General features: G+C 32.9%; 1 protein-coding gene across 3 annotated transcripts in view; it reads left to right on the top strand.

Moving 5' to 3' along the window:
• Positions 1-13,318, top strand: part of LOC113397957 (uncharacterized) — a 150,705-nt gene that overhangs the window by 112,921 nt on the left and 24,466 nt on the right. For all 3 annotated transcript variants that reach the window (XM_026636493.2, XM_026636494.2, XM_026636492.2), the window contains exons 5-6: positions 11,700-11,791; positions 12,805-12,942. In XM_026636493.2, the coding sequence (XP_026492278.1) occupies positions 11,700-11,791; positions 12,805-12,942 (230 nt within the window). The remainder of the gene's footprint in view (positions 1-11,699; positions 11,792-12,804; positions 12,943-13,318) is intronic.

Here is a 13,318-nt window from a genome sequence, read left to right as displayed (position 1 = left end):
ATTAACTTAAAATATTACGTTAATGTAAGACCTCTTTGTATACCACATTGGTGTGTATTTCAGCCCTTAGGGTAAAATATCCAGAAACGCTTAAATGCGAATCAGCTCATTTTTAATGGGTAGCCCAAAAATAAAATTTCGAGCTTCTAACTTCAAAATGATGGACTTCCAGACAAACCTGTATACAAAATATCAACACCTATTTGTCCGTTTAGGCCTAAAATATCAAGAAATGCTTAAATACGTATCTACTCCTTTTTAATCGGTAGCCCAAAAATAAAATTTCATGCTTCTAACTTCAAAATGACGGACTTTCAGACTAACCTGTATACGAAATGTCAAACTCTATTTCTCCCCTTAGGCGTAAAATATCCATAAATGCTTAAATACGTATCTACTCATTTTAATTTTGACGGCTGAGTTTAAATTGTCAAAGTATCATCCAGCTGTAGGGCAATTTATTAGGTCTTTACATATGAAATTAGCGTTTTGTACGGGAGGAATATAAAGTCAATTTATTTTTTGTAAAAATATTTAATTAATGTAAAGTAAAGTGCAAAGCATACTCCGTTGTTATACATGCACTTTTGCTATCTCATAGTAGTAGTAGGTAGTTCATTGATCCCTTTACTAAAAAAACTACGGGGGCAAAAATCATTAAACTCTTTGAAGGCGGTTTGGACTGCCGCATCAGAGTTGATTTTTTTTCCTTGTAAGAAGTTGTCCAAATTCCGGAAAAATGGAGCTGTTGGAGCATGGTCCGGGGAATACGGTGGATGTCGCTGACATTCCAATTGTAGCTTATCTAACTCAGTGGTTATTTGTTGTGCAGTGTGTGGTCATGCGTTATCGTGAAACAGCAGTGGCCTAGAGCAATTGACCAATCTCGGTTGCTTAGCAGCTAGTTCTTCCTTCATGGTTTGCAGCTGCTGACAATAGATATCTGCCGTAATCCTTTGGCCAGATTTTAGAAAGCTATAGTGAACGATACTGGCGCTAGTCCGCCAAACACTCACAAGTAACCATTTCTGACTCAATTTTCGTTTAGGGCACGATTTGGCTGGGTCTCCAGGGCACAGCCATTGCGACGAGCGCTTCCAATTATCATACAGTATTCACCACTGCTTCATCCCAAGTAATGATTCGATTTAAAATTCTATCATCTATCATCACTAGAACAAATCTAAAAAAAAAACAACTACCTCGAACATACTGAGCAAAAATCTACAAATTCTTATAAATGCCTTCTGAATAAAGGATCTGAGATTCAATAATAAAAGTAAATATATGTTCCGCAATTTTTTCTAAGCAAGATTTGCAAAACGTTGTCTGGATTGAATTGTAAAGAGATGCCTTAAGAATATTTTATGAAATCATATTCGAAGCCTGATTATGAAATCACATTCGAATATGGCGCAATGCATTAATGAAATTTTTGTATGCCCATATAAATCTACAGATTTGTATGGGCAAACTCAAAAAATCCTTCCTGAACGTTTGATTTATCAAAGATATTTTTAACTTTGCTAAATTAATTTGAAATGTTTTGTTAAAAAAACATGAATAAAGCTAATTAATAAGCGCTTTCTGCCACACGCGATCGAAGACCTTCGCAATGTCCAAGCTGGCTGCTAATGCTTCCCCCTTTCTCAACTGCTTGCGCCCATCATAGATGGGTTCATAGGAGTAAGGTAAACTATAAGATCACCGGCTAAGCGACCCCGACGGAAGCCGTAATGGCGGTCGTCAATCAGCTGGTACTCTTCTAGATACCGCAGGATCTGGCAGTTTATAAGGGATTACATTAGCGCGGAAAATAAGGAGGTGATGTATATAGGCCTATAATTGGACGTGTCTGAGCGGTTGCCCTTTTTAGGGATCGGTTGCACCAAAGCAGTCTTCCAGGAGTTCGGTACGGCGCCTAATGCGTAGGATTGCTGGAAAACATGCGTTAATACCGGTGCCAACTCGGGAGGACATGTTTATAGCACGCAGAGGGATGCAATCAGGTCCACTCGACTTATGAATGTCCAAGGAAACAAGTGCTTTACGAATTGCACTTTGCCGGGATATAACCTCCACGCATCGTAGTATCACACGATGTATGAGTAACTATTGAGTTTACTAATATCTACACACTGAATTGACATACTGACAATACAAAATTCCTTGTAAAGTCTTCTTGAACATAATGTATTCTGATTAGACGTGATAAGGCTTTTGCCTATACCTTATACGAAATAATTTTTGTCGTCAACAAACGACATGGGTTCGATTAATATGTTTTCTATGTACTAAATTTAAAGGAGAAATAGCAGAAACATATTCAGATTACTGTAAATTTTTCCTATTAGAAAATTCTGACTATTAAGATATACTATTAATAGCCGAATACTCACAATTGAACAAATTCATTGAGAGTTGAGATTATATTCACGGAAGTAGATAGTTTAATACTTTTTGTTTTCATGTAAAGTATAAAAATTTAGAATGTTAACATATTTACTTTGAATTTAAGTCAATTTTTTTTAAATGAAATTAAGTCAAATAAATTAAAATTCTGTGAATATTCCACTGTTGGCCTTCTGTATTTTCCAGGAAACGGTATGGCGTTCCATTCATTCTTCTCAAAAGGGTTTCACATGACACATGGTTTCGGCGGAATATTATTCTTGACAACCCTGCAGAAGATGAAAAATAAACATAAATTAATAATATACAAAGTTTACAATATACAGGGTTGATTAGATTATTGCATATCGTAGTAAATAAACTTACAGAATATAATCAAATACTATTGTCAGGGGAATTCATTTCCAATGACATTTGCTCTAATAGAACGATGACATTGTGCGTCATTGTTGCTTATTGCACAGGGAATTATTTCAATGAATATAATATACTTTTGTTAACATTTTTTTTATGGCATTGGTTATCGGACGAGCATATGGGCCACCTGATGGTAAGTGGTCACCACCTCCCGTAAAAAAAGGCGCTGTAAGTAATATTAACCATTCCTTACATCACCTATGCGCCACCAATCATGGGAACTAAGATGTAATGTCACTTGTGCCTGTAATTACACTGGCTCACTCACCCTTCTAACCGGAACACAACAATACAGAACACTGTTATTTGGCGGTAGAATATCTGATGAGTGGGTGGTACTTACCCAGACGGGCTTGCACAAAGCCCTACCACCAAGTAAGTACCATCAATAGAGTAGAGCATAACTATATTATTATTAGGTTAGCTCGGCGACAACACTATATGATACAAAATTACAACTTTAGCATGGTCAACGTGCATTAGTAACAAAATGTAGCCATTGCCTAGGTTTCAACCTTCTATCTTTGATTAATGTAGCCTATGTGTGTAATTAAATCGTTAGCGAGTTTTCTAAAGAACTGTATGCAGTTGCAATTCATGAAATTGCCAAATATTTCTATGGAAATGCATATTTAATGATATTGTAACTGACAAACAAACTAACAAGGGACTTAAAGGCACGAGATAATATTGGATCCTTTGGAGACACATTTACTAAGACCCCACACTTCCTTCTTGGTCAACGTTTCTTATATTGCCAGTATCTATCTAGGCACAAGGTACATAAAATCTCGGTTCCCAAGGATGGTAGTGCAATGGTAAAAAAAATCCTACGATACCAATGTCTATGGGCAGAGGTGACCACTTACCATCAGGTGAACCATTTGCCCATCCGCCTTCCTAAAAATGTATCTCACAGGCACGCTAAGGCACCAATTCCAGGTAACTTTTGGATATACAATGAATACATATGTTAATTAAAATATGTACATTATGAATTTCAATATCCTCGTGAATTTTCAATCCAAACAATGTGTTTACGTGACGACATTGAACGTCCAAATGAAGGCAGCATTCGAAACACTTATTTGCATATTTTGATTATTCTACAAAATTTTCTTTTAACGTGACAAAGCTCAATTAATACTATCATACGTCGGTTATTGATATATTACAATAGTTAGAACAAGTAAACATAAGGTACATCAGGTAGGTATGGCAGGTAGAACAAAAAAAATAACAGTAAATATAACTGAGCTAACCCCCCCCCCCGACATATGTTGTCCTGTCAAATACTGTGCCTCATTACCAACGAACCTCTTTTCATTTTTATTTATATAGGATAGACCAATAAAAATGAAGATACAGTTATATATTTGCATCGTGGACCGTCTTAACTAGGTGTTGCGTTGTGCTTCAAACTTGGGCTTAGAAACTCAACACTGTTAATATTTATATATAAAGAGCTCCGTAGAACCGATTTCCTTTACTTGATTTTATTAATAGTTCTCGTTAATGTCAGAGTGTGTTGGAAGCGCCTCGAGGCTGGCTTGTTAAAGAGATTCATTCTTAACTTTATCTTCTCCGCTGTTACACTACGGGCTACGATATACGTCTTGTTTTAATTCTGTTCCTTACTTTTAAAAGTTTCATTATATTAACACTGGGTAATAATTAATTAAAATTAGCAGAATATCATATTTTTAAGCCAATTTCAAAGTATTAGAAATGTTGTTCAGGAAATTGTCAAAAATCATTTCATCGTCAAAATTTGTATGACTGTCACTATGATTAATAAGATATAGTACTCAATACACGATTATATTAAAGATAAAATATCGTGGACTCTGTATTTATTTATGTCTAGGCAGGATACATAAAAAATAATTGTTCTTTACTATATTCCGTAATTAAAATTGTGTTTCTTGCTTGAAATTCTTTTTCTTTTCGCTAGAATCTACTTAAAATAATAACTTACTTAAATTACTTAATATAATAAAATGATAGATAAATTTATGAAATGTTGCTCGGCTGGACGATAACTATACCTTGTTCAACTTAGCTTGATCTTTTTGACAGACGAGCTAGTGATGTGAATCAGAAAATGTAACATACACATATAACAGTCGATGGAACGATGGAATGAGTAATTCAAATTAATCAAAATTAATTACAATTAATTCAACCAAAAGGAACCCCGTTCGTAACAATAACTTAACAATGATCTTTAATAAGGATTTTTGTATTGGATATTTGTAGCAGTTACTGCCTGTTATTCGCGTCCCTACCGTCCGACCGATGTAACATTGTACACGTGTCTATTATTTTCAGTGTTTCTATTTAAATTTTACTTTGAAGCAATAATATATAATAGAAAAAGTCTTAAAATTTTCGGATAACGCTTGAGTCTTTAGAAACTTTTGTATTATATGTATTTTTTTTTTTTTACAAATATAATCATTAAATTAAGACAAAAATATGTTCGTCATTGCAAAGTTATGTCGATCAGAAAAATTTTACATCTGTCAAAAAGATCGAGCTATCTTGTACAGGGTATATAGCCATTGTTATTAAAAAACTGAAATGTTTTTTTTTATTTAATCTGGCTTTTATTTGTGCCAAGAGGGCACAGATTATTTCGTCAATGTCACGTGCGATGGAGAAGACACGATGGAGATTGAACAGTACGGTCGAGATTACAGGCTTAATTCAATTTTGAAGGCATAATAGTAGTAGACTCTCTGTTAAGCCATAACCTAAAACAACACAATAATAAATAATTAGATAAACATAAATTATTATTAAGATAACATATAAGAACAATCACAAACATATTTACAACTTAATTTTATTACGCTCAATATATTTACATAAAAATTTACAAAGTGGACTGAACACAAACATTAACAAACATTAATAGGGCGAGGGACTTTTGGAGGGAGAACCGTTGTATACGGGATGGAGGAGTTTGGTACAATAAAACAGTATATGGGATAAGGAACCTTCGTCTAGGCCACATTCACACAAAGAGTGATCTCTGACTCTAATTTTACAAAGATGTATGGGAGTACATGCATGTCCAAGGCGTAGTCGGCAGATAGTTGTGGTGATCCAACGATTAGCTTGCCTGTGAAGAAAAAACCAAGGTCGCCTTGGAATATCTGGTTGTAGAGATGCGTAGAATCTACCTTTAGATTTTGATGAAACTTTCCAAACAGAGTTCCAGGATTTATCCAGATGAGTTTTCGCTAGAGCACACAAGTCCTGAGTTGAATTTTTAAAGTGATCTAGAGAGCCGGTTGTTATAGCAGCTCTAGCGAATGAGTCTGCACCATCATTATCGGTAATACCAGAATGGCCTGGTATCCAGACGAGTGATATTTCTACCCCTTTTTGGCGACAGGAAAACAATGCCTCCCTGATCTTAAGGATGATACAAAACTTTCGCCGGATTTTTTTTTTCTACGATTTCGATGAAACGGATTTTCCTTAATTGTCAACAGACAAATCAAAGAGTCCGTCAGATTTACCGTATGTCTAAGGTCATGGGAGTGGGCAAAAAGGATGGCTTCCAAAATCGTAATCACTTCACCGGAAAAGATGGACGTTTCAGGAGGGGATTTAAATTGAAGGACAATTTTGAATTTGGGGATCCAACAGGCTGAGCCGACACAGCTTTCAGGGCATAGTTTAGAGGCATCAGTAAATATAAGTAAATGATTTGACAAATTTTGATAAAAAAATCTTTGAAATTTGGAGTTTGCATCAGGGGCCCCTTTAATAAGACCAAGATCTGTAAAAACTGAAATGTTAAAAAACGCGTCATTGATTTTTTACTTCGATTTTGACATGACGGTGTTGGCTGTTAGATTATAAAACATGAAAAATTCAAATTAAATATGTGTGTTTGTCCGTGCGTGTATGTCAAATGCAGGGTAGGGGTAATGCATATTATTAAAAAATATTAACATCCAACACTCCTCAATGTGAACTTCAACTGTGCCAAATTTCATCCGCGTAACTTTTCTAAAAAAGTACAAATTTTTCTCTTTACTTATTTATAAATATTTTTCAATACCTTGACAAATAATTTAATAGTTTACTAAAAAGAATTTGTTGCACATAGTGTAATTATATATAAATGCGGCTAGTATAACCCCGATTAAAAATGCATCTAAGATATTCGTCGTATTCAACAGCTTGGCGCTCTTCCAAGTCAAGAAGAATAGCACACCCACCACGTTAAGTCAATCAACATTTTTATAATCAAAATTCCGCATTTCTCTCACTAATTATTTATGTATGTATAAATCTATTGTACGTATATGTAACTGAAGTCTTTCGTAACGTATGGACCGATTTTGATGTATGTATTTGAGTGTCCTTAGATGGTATAGATTGGACCTGGTAAAATCGGAAATCAAATCAAATTCCTTTATTCAATATTATTACGTATTACACTAGATTTTTGATTTCCAAATTAATCACCATCACCGGTTTGGAAAAGTAAAGTAAATATCATACTTATATCACCAGGTCGTCGACGACCGCTGGTTAATTTATAGGTTTATGCTTATGTTTAAATAATTATTATATAATCTACACGTCCGTGTTATATGAATGTACAAATAATTTTGTTATTATGGTAAATTCATAGAATATATATATTTTTTGGTTTGGCTTTTATTTGTGCCAAGAGGGCACAAATTATTTCGCCAATGTCACGTGCGATTCATAGAATATTATATAAGTATTATTCTGACTACCCGCTAAGCATTGATAGAAAATTCATAAAATGAAAATAGTCGAATAGCCTAGAGGATTGTACACAGTTATAACCAAAGCACACAGTTTCCAATCAGAGAATTAAACACTGAGCATCATTTGCTTATTTTGAGTTTATAAATAATTTCTTGCTCGAGCACATTAAGACATCTTTGTCGATTAAAATGTTGGAATAAGCAAACTATACCATAAAAGGAAAATGTGGGACATTTACGTGCTTTAAAATTTATGTCCGGTTTTGCATAATAACAAACGATGCATCATTCAAACGTTCATAGGATCGATTAAAATTGTACGGTTGATCCAAAGTTACTCGCGGTGCTAAATCTTCACAGCTTGGCTCAGTTCCAGTTAGTTCATTTACCGCGTGTGATCTTCCGGATGCACTGTAGATGTAAAACAAGACTGGTCTTATTCCAAACTGCCATTTCCCTAATGGCTTTTTATGTAGGCATAATTGTGATGGCCCAGTTTTAAAGCAGTATGTAGTTTTTGTGGTTGAAATCAGTTCTGTAAACATCGACGCTTTCATATGAAAATGTTACGTTTGTATAGGCAAATGGGATGCAGTGTCTTTATTTAATATGGTATTTAAGTAATTTTTGTCTTTGTGTTACAAAATAATTGCATTCTATAAGTGACTTGTATAATATGCAAATCGTTTATAGAATGCTTTGGTAACGACCCGCTCGCCAAAGATCTCATCTTCAAACAAGAACTGTTTCTACGTGATGTTTGGTTAGAGTGAGTGAGACAGTGTAATGACAGACAAAGGATAGAGGGACAGCTAAGGTTTCACAGTTGAAAGCATATTGGCAAAGCGAAATGAGTCTCCTATGCCAATAGGTGTGAACAATGAAAATTATATTATGATACGATAAAATTCGATTCTTGGTAAAATCAGTCTCTGTGATGTGATTTACTTTGTGTAAAGCAACAACTCTCTTGTCGAGATGGATTTGAGATTTATTTGAATCACGTAATGATTCTCTATACATACAAAATGAGTACAAAAAACGCGTTGATAGTGTCTGTCCGGATCGGACCTCACGAATTTAATTTAAAATATAAAAAAAAACTGAAAAATGTTTATTTGAATTTAATCAATTTAAATTGGATAACTTTTCACCTTATTCAAAAACAGGGTTTTGAATCCTGGAGCAGGTCTATCTGCAGCATTATGAGCTCGTATCAACAATTTATAAAATATTATATTATTAGAGTAGTTCTTTGTTTTAGAAACAAATATTTCGTAAAACTATTTGTTATCATTTTATCGTTTCGTAAGAGGATTTCAAAGTGTGTATTGTTGAAGTTAGTAAAGTTTCGATATTATATTGAAAGTATCTGACTTGGAAAATTGATTTCTTAGAAGGAAACGCCCGGATGAAAAGAATCTTAGCTTTGCAGGGAATTTCTTTTATGAAAAAAACTAGTGGAAAATTGTTAAATTAAAATTTTCTTCATTACTTTCAGTATAAAGAAAATTATTTAATTTTTAACCATTACTATCTGTTAGATAAAATTTTAAAATGACTGCCTGCAATTGACTAATCTAGTGGGTATAATAGGATGATTTTTTTTTATGAAAATCTTACAGCTACGAATATAAATTATTGAACGGATATTGTACGGATTAGTATACACTATACAACTAAGGTAGGGTTTTATAAAATTCCTCCGTGCCCTCAGTGCGCGATTCTCAATTGCCCTCGCTCAGTTTTATTAAAGTTAGAAGTATCTATTAGGCATATGTACATAAAGGAATCAGTGTATAGACCTTCGTCTACAAGTAGAAGACAGCAGTTACAGCGTTTTTGAAAATACATCACAAAACAGGCTGAAATTGGAGATGTAAGACCATATATATATATATAGATATATAGAGAAGATATATATATATAGACGTACAATTTTTTTTTATTTTCAATTAAGAAAGTTGCTAAATCGGCTTCTCCTTTAAAGTAAAAGGATTTTGATCGTCTAATATTAAATTAGGGATGAATGTTTGTATCAAAGGTCGCCATTTTTATGTTATAACAGTGTTTCCAATGAGTTAGTCTATTAATAAAAAATATACATTTGATTTTGTTGTTTTGTAAATTTTTTGAAAATTGTATAACGCAATGTAAAGCTACAGCAATTCCAAATTCAAAAATGTTTTTCACAAATTGTTTGCGACACCGAGATGGACGTGGGATTTTAAACCCGATCGGAAATTCCGAGTTTCATATGGGCAAAATAAAAAGTTTTTATACGGATACAATCTAAGTTTAACTGCATCGTACGAACATGTGTTACAACGCCTCGAGTGCTATGACCGACATCTAAAATTGGCCTCGACATTTACAAGCTGTTTTAGCTTGGGTGGAATCCGATTTCTGAGTGCATCCCGATTGTTTTATTGGACGATATGTATTTAAAAAAAAATGGCTATTTTTATACAAGTCAATTGAATTGCGAGTATATACTATATATTATACAGTTAATTTTATTATTTAAACTTAATGTAGTTTTTAACACTGAATATAATTTTTTATAAAATAATTTATTTCAATAATAATAATTATTATGAATATATCGTACTAGCCGTTATTCGCAACATTTTTCACGCTGAATTACTATTGTTTTGTGATAAGGCGTGCGCTAAATGTGATTAAAATACCATCCGCTATTTTAATTAGGACAAATATTTCACCTATTACTCTGCCTAGGGCTTAAACTTTTCTCTTACTCGTTGAAAATTTCATCAAAATTGGTGTAACTGTAGGTACATAAAATCTTAGTCCCTAAGGTTGGTAGTGCATTGTTGTTATAAGGAATGGTTAAGTGCCAAGTCCAATATACGGTTGTCGATGATCAACATCAGGAGAACCATTTGACCGTCAGCATACCCATTCTACAATATAAAAAAATACAAAATATTTTATAAACATAATTAGCAAAATTCTGCTAGCAGTTATAACTATAATGACAAAATTAATAGTAGACTAAAAAAGCATCAATCATCAATATAATAAGTACACGAATAACTACTTGGCTATTAAATGATTGTAGATCGTAAGCCGATGTCGTTTTCAGGTGTGCAAATTATAACGGAGTTCGTATTCGCTCGTACTGTCTCAGTCATAGCCTGTCGTAAGTCAAAGCCGGATTTTCATTTCCGTTAACACGTAATGTAATGGTATTGACCACAAGGTGTATTTTGCAAATGAAAATACAATATATCTTAGGTTAGGTCAGTGAATTTACAAACCAACAGTCGGGATATTATTTGTTTTATTCATATGAAAATGATTCGATGTTTATCATTTTACAATAGCAACCAACGTCTGTTTTTATAAATAAATTAATAAATGAAAAACTTTTATAGGTTTACTAGTTACTGTTCAAGTGTGAAGGGGATCGGCAGCTTTAAATCCTATGTTATTTTCTGTACCCTTGAATACGTGTATATTATAATGATCTCACTTTTGTATTAATATATTGTAAATAAATAAAGTCTATTAATATTTCTGTCACAATTCATATGATACTGTTGCTGTGTGTAATTGTTTGTAATACACTATTTTATATTTTACCTTCTCCTCAACGGGAGAGGAGGCCTTAGCCCAGCGGTGGGAATTTTACAGGCTGATTATGTTTTTATGTTTATACACTATTTTAACTGAAAGCAGATTAATTTTATTTCAATGATTTAAATATGTATTATTAGAAAATTTAAATACATTCCAGTGGAATCGTAATATATTTTAGTGGCAATAACTTCGCCGAAGTTTGTTACGTATTCAAAAACATAATTTGCTTTGAGCCGTTGTAAGCGATAAAATTATTATATTAGTAATTTTCATTTTATAACAATAGGTATTTATTTTTATATTTTGCATTCAAAACTTGATGGATTTTATCAGAATATTAGATATTCATGGTAATTTCAGATAAGTCAATCATTTAACATTTGGTCAGCTGTCTTGCCTCAAAGCTAACTGTTGTGGACCTTATCTGAATGTCATGTGCCGCTATTAATACAACAATGGGTATTGAATACTGCATTATCAAGTAATGCCGGTATCGTGTCTGTGCAGAGCCTCCGCGGACGTCGCCTCAGCAGGATGGGGGGTTGGGAACACCCCGCTCCTCAGTGTCACCGCCTGACCCGTCACCCACATTTCCAACGGTAATAATAATATCTTAGTTTACCTTAGCACTTGAACATTGTTATCTTGACATCATGTTCTACGAAATGTGTCCTCACTTGTGTAAATAAAATTTTATTAAAAACGATATTATTATTGAGCTTTTTTTTTTTAAGAGTATAAAATATAATGCGTAGACAATTTATCATGCTGTAATTCATACGTAATACAACTTTTATCTCGGCCAAATTTACTGGAAAAAATTATTGTTCTTTTGCGTAGGAAATTTCTACCTCGAAATATTCTCTTTGATTTCAATAGCGACAAAAAAGCATGAATATTTTAGTTTCAACGTTGAATTTCGGAAGCTATTCATTCTATCAAATACATTTTCTTTGATGTGGAAACATTATAATTTATGTATAACAAATACGCATAAATATTTAAAAAATATATCTCTAATTAAATTCTGTAAATATAATTGTAGGTACTCAACTTTAATTGAATCTCTTGTAACTTAATATCAATATACCAAACTTATAATATTGTTGAGGTTCAAAAGCCAATGAATTTAATTACTGGGAAATCGTTTTATTGGCGGATTATTTTGGATATTGAAAAATTTATTCGATTAAAGCATTTTAAACATTTTAAAGGGTTAATAATATTTCTTAAGATGAAAATTACCATATTGTATAACATGTAAATGAAGTATGATACTGGATGTTTAACTTAATATTCAACACTGTACTTAACATTTTACTGACCTTATCATTTAATATTATAAAATTTTAATTTATTACATTAAATGAAATATTAGATTTTTGTGTCCAAAACAACCCAATGAATATGATAGTTAATCTGAATGTTGCACTGACAGTACTGAATTTAATTCTATTTCATGACTTTTAAATTTGTTCGAAATAAACGATAACGTTCTATATAAGTCGTTGGTTTGATATGATTTTACTTTAAAGCATTTATTTTTATTCATCATCTACAATCAATTTTATAGTTTATTCGTTTGTTATAATTGAAATATTTTTTATAACAGATACGAGGTGTGGAGATTGGCATCGTAGTATTAGTACTTATCGTATGGATAGGTGCCATCGTACTATTTTTCAATCGATGGGGAAAAATCCGTATGTTACTCCCGTATCAGCCAGATTACAAACAGGAACAGTTAAAGGTAAATTCGTGATTGTATCATTTAATATTGAATTTATATATTTAAAAGTATGTTTAGTTTAACTGTTACGCATTCCATTATCAATACAATTTTGACAGGTCGATACGCGTTCATCAAATTCAACGCCATAGGATACATAGATGGTGTGTTTTTACTTTACCTAACTGTAATTGCTAGCCGCCAACATTAATGACTTCTATAAGAGAACCTACTATAACTAATATTTGGCTGCCTTTATAGTTAACCCTGTAATAACCATATACATGAGCGCTTTTAGCACCTGAATATCAATAATCATTTGTCTGGTAAAATTTCTCGACCTCCTAAATATCTATCTTAATAACTTCGGTGACTGTATGTATTTCTAACTTATTAA

This window comes from Vanessa tameamea, chromosome 13 (genome assembly GCF_037043105.1).
Source record: "Vanessa tameamea isolate UH-Manoa-2023 chromosome 13, ilVanTame1 primary haplotype, whole genome shotgun sequence".
In the NCBI taxonomy this organism is placed as follows: Eukaryota; Metazoa; Arthropoda; class Insecta; order Lepidoptera; family Nymphalidae; genus Vanessa; species Vanessa tameamea.
Note: the sequence above shows the minus strand (reverse complement) of the source record. Positions and strands in the feature narration are given on the sequence as shown.